Source organism: Ruditapes philippinarum, unplaced genomic scaffold, assembly GCF_026571515.1.
Source record: "Ruditapes philippinarum isolate M1 unplaced genomic scaffold, ASM2657151v2 ctg7845_1_1_1_1, whole genome shotgun sequence".
In the NCBI taxonomy this organism is placed as follows: domain Eukaryota; kingdom Metazoa; phylum Mollusca; class Bivalvia; order Venerida; family Veneridae; genus Ruditapes; species Ruditapes philippinarum.
The window spans coordinates 89,977-112,670 of record NW_026861193.1 but is presented as its reverse complement, the minus strand read 5'-3'; the positions used below and the strand labels follow the sequence as shown (position 1 = coordinate 112,670).

At 33.3% G+C, this 22,694-nt stretch overlaps 2 protein-coding genes across 2 annotated transcripts; both read left to right on the top strand.

The window, feature by feature from the left end:
- Positions 1-414: 414 nt before the first annotated feature.
- On the top strand, positions 415-4,633 carry LOC132714812 (uncharacterized). The gene is made up of 2 exons (XM_060697736.1): positions 415-811; positions 1,412-4,633. The coding sequence occupies exons 1-2, from the start codon at positions 471-473 to the stop codon at positions 2,754-2,756; spliced, it is 1,686 nt and encodes a 561-aa protein (XP_060553719.1). The 5' UTR covers positions 415-470; the 3' UTR covers positions 2,757-4,633.
- A 2,743-nt stretch (positions 4,634-7,376) lies between these two features.
- On the top strand, positions 7,377-12,694 carry LOC132714818 (tripartite motif-containing protein 42-like). Its single transcript, XM_060697740.1, has 3 exons — positions 7,377-7,745; positions 11,635-11,990; positions 12,459-12,694. The coding sequence occupies exons 1-3, from the start codon at positions 7,405-7,407 to the stop codon at positions 12,692-12,694; spliced, it is 933 nt and encodes a 310-aa protein (XP_060553723.1). The 5' UTR covers positions 7,377-7,404.
- The last annotated feature ends 10,000 nt before the right edge of the window (positions 12,695-22,694 follow it).

Genomic DNA, 22,694 nt, shown 5'->3' with positions numbered 1-22,694 from the left:
AAATGAGGTTATAACTTACAATAAAAGCAAAAAACGTGACAATATAAATCGTCTATCATACATTGGTTTATAATTTTGAACATCTTATTCGTTTTGCATGCATGCATGCGTACGAACATGCGTGCGTGTGTGCTTATGAACTGAGTGCGATTGAGATCTTTAACAGTGTATAGCCGCAAACAAGCTAAATTCACTAAATTTCGTATTGTCGCGATAAGACAACAAACACAGTAATATAAATCATCCAGCGTCATGAAATGATGCTCTTAAATTACCACATTTATTCATTCGGAACACTTGGCTGATTTTCCGATAATACTGCCGGTCACAGGAAATACTAAATAAGTAGTTTTACCACTTCACTTGAAACAATGAAACATTAGAAATAGTGTATATTATAATGCAAATTAAACAATTTTATCTCAAAACTCAAAAGTAACGATATATGAGACAAGCGAAGAAGGGGAAACATGGCAGTAGACGGTCGTAAAATAAGACAATCTTTGTATGAAGGTTCGGACATAGAACATGATTTCCGATGTTCCCCTTGTAGTAAAGGTGGGAAGAATGAAGCCGCTATCAAGCACTGTGTGGAATGTGATGAAAATCTGTGTCAAAGTTGTATGGATGATCACAATAAATTTTCATCCATGACAGGCCATCAGTTACTAGATACAGTGAAACAACCGAGCGGGCGACAGCAGGAACTACCAAGTCAGAGATGTGAGAAACATGGAGGAAAATCGATAGATGTCTACTGTCCTGGTCATGATACAGTATGCTGCTCGAGGTGCATATCCGTTGAACATAGGTAGGAAATTTAACTTAACTTTCGATGACCGACAGATATAACGTTAAGGAAATATGAGTATCATTCTTTCTTCAATCCAAATTAGTAGGAAACAAGTTTTATCCGAATGAGTTATTAAAACACTTAGACGTATTGAGACAAAGCTAGGGGAATAGTTTTGCCAAGGATACTTCTGACTTTTTGTACTGACCAAATGTTACATCATCCAAAGCTAGTGTGGGGACATGGCCGGATGGTTAACTAGCTAGACTATTAATCTAAGGAACTTTTGTCGCGTCGGTTTAGACCCTGTCAGGGGCATTCCGTTGTTTCCTTAAGCGAGAAACTTGACGTTAATTTGCTCAGTACTGGTTGGTTCAATAAGATTAGGCTTCACAAACAATAAACTAAATTTATTTCTGTATAACCTAAAAATTAAATCGTTTATTTCGAATCATTTGGTTTGCTTCTTACTTTGTCCGGGGAGAAGATACCTGTTACTATGAGATAATTCTGGAATTCGAGTCCTGGTTGAAGCAGTTGAAAATTATCAAATGTCTTTTTGTATTATTATTATTATTATTATTATTATTATTATTATTATTATTAACTTTTTTGCAGTGGCTGTAAAGGAATAATATTCATACCAGACATCGCGTGTAAGACTGACACCACTCAGAAACTAAAGCTGCTTGAAACTGAAATAAACACTCTTCAGGCCCGCTTTCATGCCTTCAAACAAAACAAGCAAGAAGAACTGGGAAATGTTAAGAAAGAAAAGGGTAAATTGATTGAAGAAATAAAATCAGAACGAAAGAAAATCAACGACCGTTTGGATAAGATGGAAAAAGAACTTCTTCAAGAAGCAGATGCCATCTTTCAGATAAAACTGCAACATATAGAGTCAAACTTGAAAGACGTTGGTGCAAGGATCGCTGTACTACAAGAAAGTTTACAGAAGATAAATGCTGCTAAACATGAAAACGAATCGGAGAGATATGTACAGATAAAGCGCGTCAACGAGGAAAGAAAAACTGCAAGCGATTGTTTAAAAGACTTTGAAAGGCCAAGTAAAACAGACAAATTACGGTTCGATCCATATCAGACTGATTCGGAATGCAACACTATTGGAAGCATACTCCATCTTCCAGCCATTGAAGTCGAAAAATGTTTTGGTGAATTTAATGTTAAGGTAGCAGATGACTGGTTTAGATGCGATATAACTGACATGTGTATGTGCAAAGACGGTTGTATAGTCATGGTGGATTCCAACAACAAGCGGATCAAGAAAATGAACAATTCCTTCCAGGTCATTTCTTCGCTGAAAATCTCTAGCACTCCTAGTTGTATTTGTGAGATAAACTCGTCAATATTGGCGATTACTCTGTGGAAAGGGAGAGTTAAGTTTATCTCCAATGAAGATCCAATGAAGGTCACACACTCGTTCAAACTCGGTTTAGGATGCCGAGGTATTGGATATAATGACGGGATGTTATATGTTTGCTGTGGCGGTTGGAAACAAAGCCCTGACTTTGAAGGCGATGGTCGTATAAAAGTATTTTCCATGTCTGGAGTACTTCAATATGAATTATCTTATCAAGGTGAAATTGAATGGCCTCGACGTTTGTCATTTTCAAGCTCTTCAAAGCGTTTCTTTGTGATTGACGGGTATCAAGGTATCATTCATATAGATAAAAACCGAAGCATAACAAAAGCTTATGTAGATAACAAAGCTGGCCCCTGTTGTATATGTAAGATAAACAAGAATCTGTTCTGTGTTGCTCATGAGTCAGGAAATCTACTTTTGATGTCACATGACGGGAAGGATCAGGTAGAACTACTGATCAAACACGCTCGTAAAGCAAAGCCTTCTAGTATGTGTTTCGATAACAAAACATCACGGCTTGTAGTCTGCCATATGGGAAGTAACAAAGTTTTCGTTTATGCTTTAAAAGTAACTGATTGATTTATTTAAATGGACATACCGGTACATCTTGTGATTAAATCTGATAGAACTACCGCTTGTGAAATGAGGCAGATGTGTGTCTCTGAATAAAGTGAAAAGAAGATTACTTTAACATTGTGTCACAAAGTATATATTAAATAGCATGTAATATAATATTTCTGGACGATATATTGCAGCGTAAGAATTATGTTATATACACATTACTTGTTTTCATTAAAATTCAAAGGCATATTTATTTGATGACTTCAAAAGAATCCTGCAACTACATGTATATTAAAAATATTAGTAATGCAGCATAACAAATAACAATGAAAGTTTTAAAGTACATTAATTGAAATTTCATTCAAATGGTTGATTTTCACTATTTACGGCGTTTGAAATAATAAATACGTCAAAGATAAGCAAACATGTAGGAAAACGACCGATTTTCACTATTTGTGGTGTTTTAATTATTACATCAAATATAATTATACATGTAGGAAAATGCATGTACATATGAAACACAGCTAAATTTACTTCAAAATAAAATCATTACATTGTGTCACACATAATATTCTGTTTGTGGATAGCTGTTGAGCTGTATATGGAACAGACCTATGCAGTGACATAAAAACTGATAGCTCAATATCGAAGTATATTAAAGGAGGAAACTGAACAATCTATGGATTCATTAATTGTTTTTTCTTTCTTTCATTTTGATTGATTGATTATTTGTTTGTTTGTTTGTTTATTTTTACAAAACAAACTGTGCATTCACAATTAATTTTAAACATATGAATGATATTTGCCAATAACTGAAATGATATTTCTACTCGATTTTTATTGGAGAAAACTTTAAGTTCATTTTCAACTTTACTTGGATCCCACCAACACTGGGTTGAGGGACATAAACTTAAACCACTAGACCACATAGCATTTCGAACACCTCTTCGATCACCAAATATCGTCTCGAATACAACGGTAATTCCAACACGTGACTTTCGATGTAAACATATCTAGTGGTTATATCTTTGATATACTCATTGGTGAAATTCGGTAAAAAAAGAAAAACAAAAAAAAACATTTATAATTAAAAATGATTTCTGACAATCAGTATATGAAAGGACAGAAAAATTGTGATAGGTCTACATTGTATATTAAACGAGATCGTAAAGTTAACGTATTCATATCTACCAGTTGTATAGCAAGGGACTGTACACATTTAGTTAATATATAGATATTTGTTTTCTTTTAATCTTATTTAATTTATCAGAAGTAAATTTGTAAACATAAAGAAATGTGCTTATTTATTTATTTGAAATTATTGCATTATTATATAGAGTTTACATCGTTTACATTTATTTTGAATTGATATCAAGACATTATAGTTATGATTATGGTCATATTAGTTCCTTTTATTTAATATATTTTCTTGTTTGGTTGCTCCACTTTTCCAAAATGAATACTGTATAGTCGCCCTTAAGATATATTGCTTGCTTTTTAGATTTGTCTCTTGTCGTCTACGGGGCTTTTCTCTATCTAAATTATTTTTTAATTATTATAAATTCCGCCAAAAGTTTTTTTCCTTGTTTAGGGCTCATACATTTGTCTTTCTTTTTGAGAACCGCCTGCCGCTTTTTTAAATGTCACTTACGTGTTGATCACATTAAAGATTACATGATCATCGCCGTATGCATGCACGTCTGTGTTTCTAAAATCAAAACTTCATCATTTATATATTTGTATACTGAATTCTGCATGAGCCAACGATTAGGGTCGTGGACGGTAGTTTGACATGGTTTGTGCAATTACTTGTTTTAAACTCCTTGTGCATATTTTGTGTTTTTAAATAATGTTCATTCTTTATGTGTACACCATATGCCTGAACGTTTTGCAAATAAATATTAGTTCCTCGCTACAAACATATTCTTTTTATATCAACCTATCCATCCATTAAATTTATATTTCCGACCAAAAACCTATATCTATGTGCAGGTATCATACCATCGTGATCAAATAAGAATGAAGACTATGGTGCCCAGCACATGTAGATATATTTGGCAAAGGCCGGGCTGAACCCCCACAATGTAACAGGGTCAATTTCACTCTCACTCACTGACTTGTATTCTATCATGATAAATAAAACATATACTTCTCAACTTTTCTCAAACACCAAATGTTTTAGAGTAAATATTTTGTGCCGTCTATACAAGTTGGAAGATTCACATAACTAACAGTGTCTATCTGGGTATTTATATTATCTATATTCAGAGAGCAATGCACCACTTGCCCCTTCACGTTGTTGGTCTGAATTCCAACAGTGGATTCTTTCATGACAATAAACTATTCAGCTAGCTGACGGAACGTCAGTGGTTCTACTCAGTTGTCCGTTCGTGCCTGAATTAAAAAAAAAACAACAAGGGCATCTGAGATCTTCCTCCTACAGTAAAGCTGGAAACTCGCCATATGATAAATACTGTGTTGGTGGGTTCCACAGTCGTCCTAGAGTCTATTGACATTAGTGACCGCTTAAAATGTTTAATATTTTACTGTTGCCTAAGTAATAAATATGAAAACAATTATTATTGAATGTATTAATTCATATGCAATATAGCCCATATACTGAGTTGCAAAAGGAAGCGTGCACTTGATCACAGGGGAATTTTGTATAATTACCAGTACCTAAGAAAAATACTGGGATATTTAGGTTCAAAATTTGCAGAAATATATTAACTACACGATCGTTACATTTAATTGAAATTTGAGTATTATGTGTAAACAGCTGAGTGATGAAAAATAAAAGTTGCAGAATTGTGCCTTTTTGTAAAATAAATGCGTTTTTGCCTGTGTATACTTCAATTATTTAATGGAACACCATTTAAACCCAAGTCAATATGGCGGAAAGTCAGATCGATGCAGTCTCAAACAGTTTCGTTTATGAATGCAAAAGATATATCTACTGAAAAATGATCACACAACGAGCAAATAAACATTAAACGCACAATTTTAAAACTTTACCTTCTCGCTTTTCCAGAATCTACATGTGACAAAACTTCTGGTAGTAATCAAATTTTAACAACAAGAGGGTCATGATGGCCCTGAAGTCGCTCACCTGTATATAGGCCCCCGGAGCGGGGCCAGTTTAAATCCCAGGGCTTTTATTTGAACAAACTTGGTAGACAGCCATTAGAAAATTTTTCATGCTAAACATCTAAGGCCTAGCTGGTCAAGTTTTTTCTTTACACATATAGTTAAAAACAATGACACACCTGGGGCAGGGCCAGTTTTGACCCAGGGGCTTTTATTTGAACAATCTTTGTAGACACTTACTAGAAAATGTTTCATGCTTAATATCTAAACTCTAGCTATTCGGGTTATTTCAAAGAAGATTTTTAAGTTTTTGCTATTATACACATATAAGGAAAATCAAGGTCCCCCGGGGCGGGGCCAATTTTGACCCCAGGGCTTTCATTTGAACAAAATTTGTAGACACTCACTAGAAGATGCTTCATGCTTAATATCTAAACTCTAGCTATTTGAGTTTTTTCAAAGAAGATTTTTTAAGTTTTTGTTATACAATTATAAGGAAAATAAATGACCCCCGAGGCGGGGCCAATTTTGACCCCAGGGCTTTTATAAGAACAAACTTGGTAGACACTCACTAGAAGATGTCTCATGCTTAGTATCTAAACTCTAGCTATTTGGTTTTTTTTTTCAAAGAAGATTTTTTAAGTTTTTGCTATACACATATAAGGAAAATCAATGACCCCCGGGGCGGGGCCAATTTTGACCCCAGGGCTCTTATTTGAACAAACTTGGTAGACATCCATTAGAACATGTTTCATGCTAAATATCTTAGCTCTAGCTCTTTGGGTTCTTTAAAAGAAGATTTTTTAAGTTTACTATATGCATATAGGAATAAAATGACCCCCTGGGGCGGGGCCAATTTTGATCTCAGGGCTTTTATTTGAACAAACTTGGTAGACACCCATTAGAGAATGTTTCATGCTAAATATCCTAGCTCTAGCTCTTTGGGTTCTTTGAAAGAAGATTTTTTTAAGTCTTTACTATATGCATATAGGGAAAATCAATGACCCCCTGGGGCGGGGTCAATTTTGACCCCAGGGCTTTTATAAGAACAAACTTTGTAGACACTCACTAGAAGATGTTTCATGCCAAATATCTTAGCTCTAGCTCTTTGGTTTTTTTAGAAGAAGATATTTAAAGTTTTTTTCTTTTGGTTGCCATGGCAACCAGAGTTCTGCATTGAATTAAATTCTTTGAACAATTTTCAAAGGTGACCACCAAAGGAACATTCCTGTGAAGTTTGGATGAAATTGGCCTAGTGGTTTATGAGAAGATGTCATTTAAAGTAAAAGTTTACGGACGCCGGACGGACGGACGCCGGACGAAAAGCGATCACAAAAACTCACCTTGTCACTTTGTGACAGGTGAGCTAATAATTAAATCCATTGTATGCTCAAATTAAGTAATTTTTGCTCTTGTATGAATGTAACCAAGTGCACAATCCCCTTTACAAATGAGTTAATCATAAGAAGCAAACTGTACTACCCACTGATAATACAGTACGGTAAATGTATATGAATATCGACCATGCGTGTGTTTACGTAGCAGCTCGAACAAGGAAGTTATAAAACTTAATTTTAAAATGGCCGTAGACGGGCGTAAATTTAACCCAACTTTGTATCATGGATCAGACATAGAACATGATTTTCCGTGTTTACCTTGTACTAAAGAAGGGAAGAATGTAGCCGCTATCAAACACTGTGTGGAATGTGATGAAAACCTTTGTCATAAATGTGTGGGTGATCACAATAAATTTTCAGCAATGAGAGGTCATCAGTTACTTGACACAGTGAAACAACCGAGTGGGAAAAAGCAAGAATTACCAAGTCAAAAATGTGAAAAACATGGAGGAAAATTGATAGATGTATACTGCCCTGGTCATGATAAGGTTGGCTGCTCAACTTGTATGACTGTTGAACACAGGTAGGTAAATTTAACTCTAGTTTCGGTTCAATAACCAACTAATGTTGTTTCTTTAGAGATATCATTCGAAATTCTGTTGAAATTAATTATAATTATTAAAAAAAGAAATATAACAAACACATGTCAGTGATTCATTACATTTTAAAGCATTTTAGTTTATCCTCTTAATATTTTATCATATCTTATTTATATCATATCATATAAAAGTGTACAGTAGAGCCCGTGTAACATAAAATTTATGCCCTTTGATTTTTGACTTGTTTTCTAATCCTACTCAGCATTTCTATTAATGCATGTATCAAGTTACCAGTTAATTACTGATCAGGGGAAAAACCGTTGCTGATACACTTCACTTCTCGAAAGCGGTTACTTCCCATGCGCAGTAAGCAATGAATTGTAAAGAACGCAGAATGAAATATAACACGGCAGATTTAAAGATAACACGATTTTTGTTAATCCTTTCTAATAGGGGTAGATGGGTTTTTAATAAGTGTGTTATCTTTTAAACATTTAATAACAGTAGAAGGAAATCACTCCCGTTGATAACAAAAACAAATATACATTATCCTGCATCAATGTAATATTATAGTTCACTACATAAGTACCATTATAAAGCTGTTTCGATGTACATGTATTTTAAATTGTTATGAGCTCCTTGACGTTTTGAATTAAATTTTTGTATCAATATTTCAAAGGTCTGAAAGAAATACAGATTTATTACCGTTTCATGTGTATGACCATATATAGGCATGCTTGACAATCTTATTTTGACCACTTATCAATCGTTAAGAATTACCTTTCTTGCATATCAGACTGGCGTTTCCGTTAGTTTTACCCATGCCGGAAATTTCATCTGGCATGGGGGGTTCCAGATGAGTCGCGTGCTGTACAATGGCACGATATAGTCTGGATTACCTGCCCTTTTCTCTGCGTTCCTCTGCGTTCTAAAATTTATAGTACGACGGGAACCAGACTATGGCACGATAAAGATGACGTCATTTTACCGTTATGAATGATTTTGTAATTCATACGCTGTTGAATGAAAGTAGTTACGGTTGTAATGATATAAATTTTCATTGAAAATAAAGATAAAGAATTTAAAATATAATGGAAAATGGTAGAATATGCAAGAAAAAATATCTGACATATGTTTGCGGTTCGGATCGGAATATCCGTCCCTCGGTCACCCGCCCATGGGCGGTAACTCGGCAAGCCTCGTTACCGCCCAATGGGCGGGTCACCTCGGGACGGATATTCCGATCCGAACCGCAAAATATGACAGATATTATTAGTATATATTTGCATGACCAGTTTGCGACGGGTGCCATTTTTTCACACATCGGTGGTTCTTAAAAGAAGTGAAGGGATCAAATCAGTTCAAAAATGACACATGGGCTCAATTTTCAACGGGTCCAAATTTAATGTTACACTCGCACATTCTTGTAAGTAACCCAATATAAAAGGACTGTCACAGGGATAACCCTTTTGTGTTTTTTTTTTGAATATGCCTACATTTCTAAATTACAGACATGGATGTATGTATTTAGAAAATTTTAAAAACAAAAATAAAAAAAGATTGTGTTTAACAAAGACTTAATGCGTGGACTCTTTTATTAATAAACTTTAATCTAAGTATAATGAAATATTTAACAAGTTATGACGGAATTATAATTGTTGATCCGGTCTTTCTCCGGCGCATGCATAGATTATACCATGATTACAAAAGATACTTGCGTGGGGCGGACAATTTATTGGTTACTCATTGTAGGATGTGCGGGCTCTTCCAATAAATGGGTTCACCTTTTTCGGTGTTGCAGTATGTTACAGTCCTTGGTCAAACAAACAAAAAGGATTATTTTTTCTTTCTGCCTGGTGGCCAAGCAATGACAATGAGAATCTGTACCATGTTTAAGCATTGTAAATATACAAACTGGGATACAAGTTTCATAAAACTTCGACAGCATGTTTTCATCTTTTCACAAATATCTTTTAATTCCATAAAACTCAAATATCTTATAATATAAATGAAAGTTATGTTCAATAGAAAAACATTTTGGATAAGATAATTCTCTACCAACCTAAACTACCAAAAAGACTCATAAGGGACACGGGAGAGGATAAAAACAACTTAATATATTTCAACTTTACAGACATAGCACTGAAACAACGTTTTTACTTGTTGAGATAATAAATAAGAATACATGTTAATATTAAACTTTAAATAGTTTTACAAGTAAAACAGAAGGAAAATATGTGATAACACAGACAAGGAGTAATGATTAAACATTTAAATTACTCGATTTATTGAGTCCTATAACACTATACCAATTCAGTTATTTGTCATCATTTATCATGATTAATGACATGAACCAGTTAAATTCATGACACATATTATCCGAATCAACAGTCCGCTTGCTTATCCCAATAGAGAGAGCATCTGATTAGTAATCCAGGGCGCGCTGGTGCAATTCTCAGACGGGGCGTATTTTGTCTTGACAATTTATCTCAGAGTCTAACAATCATATTTTTCAGAAATCATTTGGTGTAAATATGGGTCACTATCAGAGATATTGGTCAAAACCGGTTAATCAGGAACGCCGGTTAGGTGGAACGACCGCACAGATATGACAATATAGTGTTAAAATCGGCGTAAAATCTACAAAAACAATTAAACACAAATCCGCAGTGTCATGTTATGATATTGTATTTTGTAACACAAGCTTAGGTTGGATATTTAGAAAACATGTACGTGATGTACTGTATTATACGAATACATTACATAAAGATCACAACAAAATCCATTGTTTCTCAGCGCGTGTGAATAACTGGATGTTTCTAATGTAAGAAACCAATAGTAACTTCTCGGCAATTTTCGGCAAGTTTTGGATAAGGACCTCGTATATAAATTGTTAGTTTCGGATAAGGACCTTAGACAAAAATGTTAAGAACGTATACAGTATTTCTGTCTAACCTACGCGAATAAACCTAACCTGACACAAACAGTTATTTAATGCTGGGAGTTGTTGACTTAGTTTATTCCAATATGTCGAGTAAAAATCTACATAAATTAGGTAAAAAGATTAATTTACTATTAAATTAAATATTACATTATATCCTTATCAATTATCATGGTTGTTGAAACAAAAAGTACAAAATGTCTAACGGTTGACATTCATTTATATTTGTTCATAATTCTACATCAGTGGCCATTCTTCAATTGATTATGATTGTAAGATATACTTTAAAAACCGAAATAAACTTTTTTTTTTTTCCTTTTTTAGTTATCTTTTTTAAAAGAGGGGGAAAAACTTCTGAAAAAATGCCCACCTTGTAGAACTTTTTTTGCCGTTTTAAAGGTTTTAGAATATTATGAAATAATTTTAAAAGATTTTCCCGGGTTGTGTGAGAAACTTTAAGAAAAAAAAGAAAAAAAAACCCAAATTTTTTAAAGGGCCGGATTTTTTTTAAAGAAAAAACACAGTATTTTAAAAATTTTTTAAAATTTCGCGGAACACACCTTTTTAAGTTGACGTCACGCATGAAAGGGCTGTATGAACGGTGAAAAAACCAAGTACACGAAATTTTAAAAATCATCGTCTTTGGTTTGGAAACCCAATTTAAAATTTTTTAAATGAAATGATAATATAAAAATGAAATTTTCAAAAAAAAAAGTATCAATCTTAGAAGGTATAATAAATACCATCAATCAGTTCGGCAAAGTGATTTGGGTCATAGAAGCTTGTATTGTCAGTGGTTTATTATAAATCTGGTTAAATAAACTCAATTTTTGAATGGTAAGCATCAAACTGTAGAATATACAAAGTATTTATTAGCATAGATACGAATGTCATGAATAACTTTGAAAACGACATTGTTTATATCATTGCAGAAGCTGTAAAGACATTACCTTCATACCAGACTTAGCGTGTAAGACTGACACCACTCAGGCACTAAAGCTCCTCGAAACCGACATAAACACACTTGAATCCCGCTTCATGGCGTTAAAACAAAAGAAAGTGAAGGAACTAGATAATGCAAAGAAAGAAAAAAGGCAATTGATTCAAGAAATAAAATCAGAAAACGAAAGAAATATTAACGACCGTCTAGACAAATGGGGAAATTTGGAACTTCTTCAAGAAGTGGATGCAACATTTCACGTTTTGAAACTGCATGCAATAGAGTCAAAAACTGAAGAAGTTGATGCCACGGATCGTTTTTACTACAAGACCGGTCTACAATTAGAAGGTAAATGCTGCCAACATGAAAAAAATCAAGAGGAAATATGTTACAAATAAAGAGAATTATGGAGAAATATAAAAAACAAGACAACTGTTTAAAGGAATTTGAAGGGTCAAGCAAAACTGGCACATTACGGTTTGATCCATACCGACAGAGGACTGATTTGGAATGCAATACTATTGGAAGCATACTTCATCTTCCGGCCATTGAATTAGGAAAATGTACTGAATTTAATGTACGGATAGCAGATGACAAAGAGAAATAGCGATATAATTGACATGTGTATGTGTGAAGATGGATGCATTGTTATGACTGATTACAAAAACAAGAGGATCAAAAAATGAATGAATCATTTAAGGTCGTATCTTCACTGAATGTTGCTGACAGTCCCTATGGCATTTGTCAAGTTGGAACGTCATTGCTTGCCGTAACTTTGATTAATGATAGAAAAGTCCAGTTTTATCTCTCAAAAAGAGACAATGGAGTTACAGCAGTCATTCGGAGTAGGTGATAGATGTCGTTGTATTGCTTACAATGACGGGATGATCTATGTTTGTTGTGGCGGATTAGAGAAACGTAAAGAAGGTGTTGGTCATCTTGAGGTATATTCATTTACAGGAACATTGCTTAAATCATACTATGGTGAGATTAAACATCCTTTAAGTGTAGCATTTCTACGCTCTTTCAAGTGGAGAATGTTTGGTGACTGACAGGGTATAAAGGTATTCCTTCTCAATTGACAAAACGGGAAGGCATGACAAACATCTAATGTAGATAACGAAGTATTTCTGATGCTGAAGGTATCTGTAAGATAAACAAGAGGCCTGTTTTCTGTTTTGCTTTTTATTTATCACACAATGTTCTTTTGATGTCACAAAGACGGAAAGGATCGAGTAGAACTATTGAGAGGAAATAATGGTTTAACAAAAGCCTTTTTACGGTATATTTGTTTGCGTTTTACAAAACATCAAGGTCTTATTATCTCCTGTGATAATTTGTTGACAAAATTAATGGTTTATTATACTTTAAAAATAACTGATTGATTTGTCCAAAAAGGAAAAAAGCTTTGTGATATTAGCGTGTTTCAGTGTTGTCTCGTTGAAATTTGATAGATCACCGTTTGTGAAATGAGGAAGATATGTTGTCACTGAAAAGATTTCAACTGGTTTAAAAAAATTGGGAATGTTTAACACTATGCTGGCATAAATATAGTCAATGATAAGATCAATATTAATTTCAATTATATGTTCCGGTGCTTTTTTGCAGCCGTTTGTATATGGCTAAAAATCGAATTCATTTTTTTTTAATTTAAGATTGTCCATGTAATTTAATAGATGGACTTCAAATGATTAATTATGAGCATAGAGACTAATCAATCGCATCATCTTCGTTTGTTTCCGACAAATTTCACACGAGGGGTTTTCCGATTGAACAGACTAACACAAGCATTATACACTATGTTGTATTCATCAAAAACATTATCTGATTTTTGGCCATTTTTGAATGGTTCTCACAAGTTTACTGGAACTTGATGAAATTAATTGTTGAAAAATCACTTTCTGTAAAACAGTTAACTGGTTTTGAGCTTTTGAATTTTGTGCTACATTTAACATAGACAATCTTAGAATTATTGTTGAAAAGGAAGTTATTATGCACTAATAAAGTAATATCTGTTTATAAAAAAGGTTTCGAACTTAGTCTAATAAAATATTAACTTAATAAATATAAATGTAGAAGGAAATAAAAGCCTTAATGACTTTTAAAAGTTAAATAAAATACAATTAGCAATTTAACGCAATACTACTTGTTGCTAATTGATTTTTAAATTGTGAATATCATTTATAATTATGTATATTGTTAAACGGACTGTTTTTGTACGTTATATCTCTAGATTGATGTTTTTTGCACAAACAAATATACTTCATTTAACAGCTTGCACATATTGCCTTCAGTACCGTACCAGTATTATAACAAAACATCTAAGTTCTCTCGAAAATATTCTTAAAGTATGTGCAATAAAAAAACAATGTCAAAGGCCTCCTCCAAGCGGGAACCATGCTCGCTTTTTTTCTTTCTTCTTAAGTCAAACACATAGGAGGAAAATATTGTAAGTAAAGAATTCTGTTTTGAAAACATAACTTTTCTTGTCACAACATATAATTCAAATTTTAATTTGAGATATACAGTGCAAGGTCATTCACAGATCAAGGTCAAACTTAAATTATTCAACATGTCAGTGTGGTCGTATTTTGTTGTTGTACCATTTATGAATTCAGACAATGATTCAAATCTCTCATGATATATAATAATGAAGAACTTGTTTTGCCTTATTGTTGTCGCAAATGTAACATATTATATAGGTATTTCTTTAAGATTGTAAAAAGACATATTTTCTATATCTTATGTTAAATTTCCTGTAAAAAATGATTTTATTTTCAACATAATAACTTTATGTCTTGATTATCATTAAAAAAGAATACCATGTTAATTGCTATTTTTTCCATTTTTCAAATTCACAATGATTTTCTATATAAATGTGCACATAAATATATTACTTTCTTATTATGAATACTAGTAATTTTTTTTATAATTTTAATTTTGACTTACATGAAAATAAAAATTTTTAAAAAATAAAAATGGGAACAAAAAACTGGTTTTAGGCTATTCAAAATTGACGATTCAAGTTAAAGTTTTTACTTTTCCGAGAAAAATGAATAGACTTAGCTTTAGTATGTATCAACTAGTATGTTTGTTTTTTAAATTGAAAGAAGTTCCGATTTGTTTTGAATGATTTGTGTATGTTTTCTTTTTATTGTTTTCCCTTATGAAATACGACTTTTTTGAGGAAACGCATTGTATAAGGAAAGGTGATGTGTAAATACAGCTTTTGCCTTTTGTCAAAATTATTTTAAATGCATTAATTACATATACGAAAATCATTTCAATATTATTGATTAATTATCTTATTTCTTTTTTATAAATTTGGAAAAATATATAATGTTTAATGAAATTTTGTTTTGATAGAATTACTTTAGATTATCAACAGAATTCATTTTACAACTATTGTATAAAAATGTCATAGTGTTCTACCGAATGAAATATTATCACCTTTAAATATTAATACTTAAAGGCTTGATTAAGGCAGATTATCTTTTTCCTAGTCTTTTTATACAACAACCCTTACATGATTATGTAGTGACATTTATTGCTTATATAGTCTTAATTATTATCACTATGAATTTTCAATTTATATTGTTGATTTTCTTACTTAAATAAGTCCTACATTGAATTTCGAACGAATGACATCACGTCTTAATTACAACTTTAAAACTAGAGACACCAAGAACATTAAAACTTAACTTAGAGAATTCAGGTGCTGGCTTTTATAAAAATATATGTGGACAATTATTTAGTTTGTGAAATATCATTATTCTATCAAAGTGAAAATAAAGGAAAGAAATTAACACTGGTTTCTCTGTTTTGTAATATACAATCATTTACAAACAGAATACTGGATGTAACTGGTTAAACAAGAAGAACCTATACGCCAGTATCCCACTCAGCAACTGAGGGTTGCCCATATAGGGCGCTTAGTGCGCAAGCCAGTCTAATTTCTAATTTAATATACAACCCCAAACTGCAGGCTCTGTCGGTGATCCTCTGTTACACATTACTTACAAAGTTAAACCCAATTATAATGCATGGCAAAAAAAATGTAAATTTACAATAATTTTACCTCCAGAGTTAAGGTCATTATGAGTCAAGGTCATAGTGATTTTAATTTTGTTTAAGACATTGTCTTCAAGGTTGTTGTTCTCCAGTATCTTGTAATCCATTCATGAATTAAAGTTGTAGCCAATTATTACACAATTGAGCAAAATTCATTAATTTTACCTTCAAGGTCAACGTCATCGATGAAAGAAGGTCAAAACCAATCTGGTCTGTCCAAAAGATTATTAAGTCCAAATTTAAAGCCAATCTTAAGAACAATAATTATAGCAAATAATAAGAAAAATCAACATACCAAATGATACCTACACAAGAAATTTTCCCTGCGAAATGTATTCGTCAAATAACAAAGGCTGTAAAAGAAAACTTGTACAAAATTTTGTTTGTAGAACAAATGACCATGACCCAATCGATCAATAACCCCACCTATTTTAAAAAGCAAAATCCTTGACCTTAAATAAGGTGACCCAAAGCTCCAAGTAAGTTTAGAAGACCATCGTATTTACACACACACTAAATATGAAATAAAACCTTAAATAGATAAATACTGTATAACTTTATGCGTAAAAACCTATTTTTAGCACCGGTAACCTTGACCTTTACTGTGTCAAGTGCTCCTTAGCTCCACTAAATCTTAAACTTAGAGGATCACTGCAAATACGAAAGACATGAGTTAATGAATAAAGACTGTATGTGAGAAGAGAAGAATGTATTTAAACATTGGTGACCTTGATCTCAATGATCCTCAAACTCAATACAAAGGTATATTCCTTCCAAATATGGGAGGCATCAGTTATTAAATAAATGCTGTATGACTAAAAGTGTAGAAATCTTCTTTTTATCATTTGTGACCTTGGTATGTATTGGATTATCCGAAGTATATACCAAATATGTAAGATATACAAGGTAGACAAATAAATGAAGTTACAATGAGAATATGTAGGTAATCACGACAGAACTGCAGAGGTACTGGACGGACGAAGCGGGGACTATAATAATTCTCCCGGAATTTTGTAGGGGTATAAAAATCTATTACAAAGGGAAACCCATCTTTTAAAGATATGTTTATTCCTCTTTTTCTCTGGTTTAAAAAGTATCATATAAAATTTTCACTTAAAAATTAAAGCTTGTAGAATTGCTTTAGCAACCAAAACTGCTTTATTTCTCATGAGAGCTATTGAGCAAGGGCGTAAATGACAAACTTTTGTGTCAAGTCCGGATTCATGATAAATTTCGTATGTGGCCTTCTAAGATGACCTCATTTGTCTTCAGTCCCCTGTGCATTAATTCAGGTACTATATGGTATCAGAGCAGAAGCACACAAAGCCCCTCCCCCCCCCCACACACACACCCTGAAGCACCACTAAAATATGATATCATAGACTTGTAATAAAGATAAGAATAATATGATAAAATACAGGTATAGTATTGTGAGAAATATGACCATAATAGCTACACAATGCCCCCCCCCCCCCCCCCCAAGCACCACTAAAACATGATATATCATAGACTTGTAATACAGATAAGAATAATATAATAAAATACAGGTATAGCTCAGTTATATGACCACAATAGCTGAATGCATTTACTCAATAACCTGTTGCAACTGAAAGCGAATAAGCCATTGTCATCAGTAAAGCTAGAGCCAAAGCAGTCTGATCTGACTCTATAGTTTAGTTTAAACATATCTATTATTGGTCGATTTTAGCTTGATTACGAAACAAATTCTTGCAACTCATAACCATCACTTTTTTGACCGGAGAAGGGCTCGAACCCATGATTCCTGGGTTGAGAGGCAACCATTTGTTCACCACTCCCCTTCGGCTACATACTGTTGGTAGCGCAGTTTTTTGTAATCTGTTGTTAACATATACTGTTCCGAATTCAAATGCAAGGCAAATCCATTATACTATCTCAGCAGATTATGTTAAACAAGAGTAACATTGACGCAAAATTCGCCCGTCCAGAGATGTTGCATTATAGATATGCATACGAGTAGGAGATATGGGTAATATCAGGACAATATCTTGATATCAGCTGTAGTGACTGACCTCGCAAATATTAACCTAAATTACATGTGTCACACTTGTAGTCATGACAGTTATCATTTGTGTTTCAATCCATCAATAACTAATGACTAAATGGTCCCCGTACACAAACTTTGACCTCTCTATGTGACCTTGACTTTGGTAGCAGGGACCTGGATTATGTGCACAATACCTAGCTTTACAATGGTAGCCATAATAATGACCATTTGCGTTTCTATCCCTCAATAAATAATGACTAAAAGGTCAGAATACACATTTTCAAATTTTATCTGTATTTTAACCCCTGTGTGTGACCTTGACCTTGGCCACAGGCACTTGAATTGTGCATGTGACACTCCACCTTACAATTGTAAACATTTGTGCTAAGTTATATTGAAATCCCTCAATCCATGTTGAAGTTTTGCTCCGGACAAGCATTTTTCAATGACTTTTTATTGTGACCTTGACTTTTGATATAGGGACCTTGTTTATGCGCATGGCACTGCTTTTCATACATTTATATCACATTTCTTTAGAATCCCTCCATATATGTAGGAGATATTCTCTGGACAAAATCTCTTTTATCATTTTTAGTGACCTTTACCTTGCATATATTAATCTAAATTGCATGTTTCACACCTGTAGTCATGATAATGACCATTTGTGTTTCAATCCCTCAATAAAAGATGGCTAATAGGTCCGAATACACATTTTCATATTTCTATCTGAACTTTTACCCCATTGTGTGACCGCAGGTAACTAAATTCATCAGGTGACACTCCACCTCACAATAGTGAACATTTGTGTCAAGTTATAATGAAATCTCTCTATGCATGTAGAAGTTTTGCTCCGGACAATTGTTTTCCAATGACCTTTAAGTGTGACCTTGACCTTTGACCTAGAGACCTGGTTCATGTGTTTGACACTGCCCCTCATAATAGAAGTGAACATTTCTATTAAGTTTCATTACAATTCCTCAATGCTCAATGCATGTAGGAGATATACTCCGGACATAGCCCGCGCGCCAGACCGCCCAAACACCAGGGGGACACTATAATACGACCAGTTTTTCAAATGGGAGTTTAAAAAATTAAAAATAAGAAAGATGTCATAGTTCCTAGATTTTATTAATGTAAACATACATACAAAATAATTATATACAAACAATCAACACAATATGATTCATTACACAATGGTAAATTGAAGAAGGTAACATGCAATTAATGACATATAAAGGAGATTTGTTACTTTTGCTGCAATCTCATTTAATCATTGTTTTCGCTCCGTTACTCTTAGCTACGAAGTGAAGGATAGTGGGGCGACAGTGAGGATATGATTTTAATAAGATTGCTTAAACTGTAGCATAGAGAAGGTTATTTAACAGTGAGTAAAGTATAATCATGTTTCCAGAAGTGGCTTGGTCTCAGGAGTATCAATAAAAGTTTTAAATAAAAACAAGGGTGCCATAGTCACAAAATACGCCCGTTTACGAAAGCTTTAGATGGAGATGGGGGCATTATGGATAAGTGTTATCTAGCAAGTTTTTATTCTTGGCACTGTGTTGTTAAATGAACCTTAAAACAGATCAGTAGGGAAGATATGCACAGGAAGTGTGACCTTGACCTTGGTCGCAGGACCTGAATTTTATGCACGGCACTCAGCCTCACAATGATGAACATTTGTGCCAAATTATATTGAAATCCCTCTATGCATGTAGAAGTTTTGCTCCAGACAAGCGTTTTTCTATGAGCTCTAACTGTGACCTTCACCTTTGACCTAGAGACTTGGTTCATGTGCAGGGCACTACGTCTCATGGTGGTGAACATTTCTATGAAATTTCATTAAAATCCCTCCATGCGTGTAGGAGATATGCTCCGGACAAAATCTGGATATTTCATCATCTTTAGTGACCTTGACCTTGTATATATTGACCTAAATTATATGTATCACAGCCATAGTCTTGATAATGACCATTTGTGTTACAATCCCTCAATAAATGATGACTAAATGGTCCATATACACATCTTCATATTTTTATCTAAACTTTGACCTCTATGTGTGACCTTGACCTTGGCCGCAAGGACCTGAATCTTGCGTGCGCGACACTCCGCCTCACAATGGTGAACATTTGTGCCAAGTAATATTGAAATCCCTCTATACATGTGGAAGTTTTGCTCCGGACAAGCATTTTTTAATGAGCTCTAAGTGTGACCTTGACCTTTGACCTAGAGACCTGGTTCATGTGCGCAACACTGCTCCTCATAGTGGTGAACATTTCTATGAAGTTTCATTAAAATCCCTCCATAATGGCATAGCTCCGGACAAAATTGGACGCCGCCCGCCCGCCCGCCAGGGGCGTTCCCATAATACGTCCCGTTTTTCAAACGGGCGTATAAAAAATCTAAAAACAAATTTTGAAAATCCAGTATTTAGCCCTTTTTATAGTTTTAAGAAGTAAGGGTGCTTTTTGAAGTATGAAAATACAGAACTTTGAAATAATTGCATAATCCTTGAAACGTTCACGGTCAGTCAATAAATAATTGCATCAAATTCAAAAGTATGTTGATCCAATATATTACTTGTTTATTTCTTAAGAAAAGATTTTGGTCATGCAAGTGCCTACACTCTGTACTATAGCATCTATCAAAAATAGCACAAACATCAGCTTTCACCTCTTAATGCTTTCAATGTATATCGACTACAAAAAACAAATCATAAAAATTGTACATCTCCAAGCATGAAAGAAAGTTTTGAGTATTATCCAAAAGTACTCTTTTTCCCCTATATGAAATCAAACAAGAATAGGAAAATGAAGGATTATTATTAGTTTTTCTGAGTTTCTGTTTAATTACTCAAACTTTCAAGCCTGCATGTGCAAAGTTTAACATGAAAAGAACATTTATGAGATTTCAGTTTTCATTTATGTTACATTTTACTTTTACATGCTTTTCCATAATAGAAGAATGTCAATACTTATTAGGGTGTAAACTTAAATTCACTTAAATTCACTTCAACATTTCAGGAAAAAACATTTCATTAATGTTAAAACTTACACCAAAATACAAATACTTTCTAAAATGCATTTAAGAAAACAGTAACATGTTCTACATGTATGTAACAAATGTCCTTAAAAAATTACTTCAACAACTTAATGGAAAAGTGTTTAGAAGTCAAGCCCCTGAATTTTGCAAATGGAATCCTTTTTAATTTTGCAACTTAATGTACCTTTAATATTCAATAAACTATTTAATTCTTGGAAATTAAAAATGTAAAATGTTAAGATTTTTTTAAAAAAGGGAACCCGTCTTTGGGGGTTTAAAAGTATAAATCTGAAAAGTTTTCAAAATGGAAATGACACAATTTTTAAAATTTTAGAGCAGGGGACGATTTGTTTTCTCCCCACTTTAAAAAAACCTCCCAATTGAAAGTCACAAATTGCCCCCTTACCCTTTACGAATTTTTATTTTATTCATAAAGTATATAAATGTCTCAATAATATTCATCACAAGTATAGTATCCATAAAATAGCACATTAATATTTTCTGTGGATTCGGAACACTTGCACCAAAATATAGCATAGGATTTCTATCCACACATCATTTAATATCAATCTTCAGTTTCAATAGAAAAAAATTTGCACTGTCAGCTTTGAAAATGTAACCATGGAAACAGCTATGACAAATCTTCATCATCAAACAAGTCCTCGAAATCTGAAAATCAACAGAACCTTGTATTAAAATAGTGAGTATGGATACAGTTACTTGGAGATATAAATGACATCTGTCCTAACTTAAACAAGAGCTTCACAAATAGTGAGTACACTAAATATCTTAAATGGACCCTTGTCCGTCTTTTAATCTGGGCAAAACCATTCAACATGTTTTGAAAGGAAAATTTCAAAATACATGTATTTATGTTAGACTGTCAGATTGAATATTGAACAACTACAGTAACAAATATGAGAAGAATTCAACAAAGTCAGAATAAGTTTAAAACTTTTATCAAAAACCCACAAGTTTCTGGTATGCACTACCATGTTTAAAGGTAAAGAGTATATGAAATGTGTCTAATCAGCGTAACATTAGTTAAATGATTTCCAAAAGTAGCCTATTGTTCTAAAAATAGATTTAAGTATGTCCTTATAAAAATATTGAACAGTGCAGACCATGACAGAATGCATAAGCTTGCTGGGCTTGGAATATTGTTTGCACTGGTTGTTGCTATATATTGGTAGTAAATACAGCAGCCCCATCAGACATTTTATCTATTTTTACTATCCAGAACCATTTCTAAATTTTCATAAAGGCTGCTTTAACAAGTTTAGAACAACTGTAAATCATAATATATAACTGAATAAAATTGACAAATTTATAATACATGTAACTTTACATTGAAAAAATCTGCATGTACAGTTTTCTTGAGCTGCCAGATCCATCAGCAAAGCACTAGACCCTCCAGCCTGTTAAAAGTACAAGCAAAAATATATTTAATCTAAAGACAGAGTATATGCAATTTTACAATTAATGACATAATATTTTAAAAAAACAACTTGAAACCACTGGGCTGTAATTCCCCCTTAATTTATTAATCAAATAGTGGCATCAAAATGGTTATAAAGTTATTTTCACAGACCAAATTTTACCAGTTATTTCCTAAATTACCAAGGGCTGTAATTCATTCAAAATTTATGCTAGAATTATAAGCCTTGGACAGTGACCTAAACAAGATATGTTTGATGTTTCAAATAAATTACCCTAAGCAAAACTTAAACCTGGAGTTTTCACAAGGTTGAAGGTTCACTAAAGCCTACCATAGAGTCACATAATAGTGACATTAGTATTAAAATGGGATGAGAAATGTGCAGGAATTCCAGTTTTTCCAGGGACCACACGAAATGGAGTAGGCAACAAACTCGGATTGCGAGAAATAAGCAGAAAAATGTTTAATTTTTCCT

Coding starts and splice junctions, on each gene's coding strand:
- LOC132714812 (XM_060697736.1), top strand. CDS start 471: ATGGCAGTAGACGGTCGTAAAATAAGACAATCTTTGTATGAAGGTTCG. Junction 812..1,411: donor TGCATATCCGTTGAACATAG/GTAGGAAATTTA, acceptor ACTTTTTTGCAG/TGGCTGTAAAGGAATAATAT.
- LOC132714818 (XM_060697740.1), top strand. CDS start 7,405: ATGGCCGTAGACGGGCGTAAATTTAACCCAACTTTGTATCATGGATCA. Junction 7,746..11,634: donor TGTATGACTGTTGAACACAG/GTAGGTAAATTT, acceptor ATATCATTGCAG/AAGCTGTAAAGACATTACCT. Junction 11,991..12,458: donor GACCGGTCTACAATTAGAAG/GTAAATGCTGCC, acceptor TCTCTCAAAAAG/AGACAATGGAGTTACAGCAG.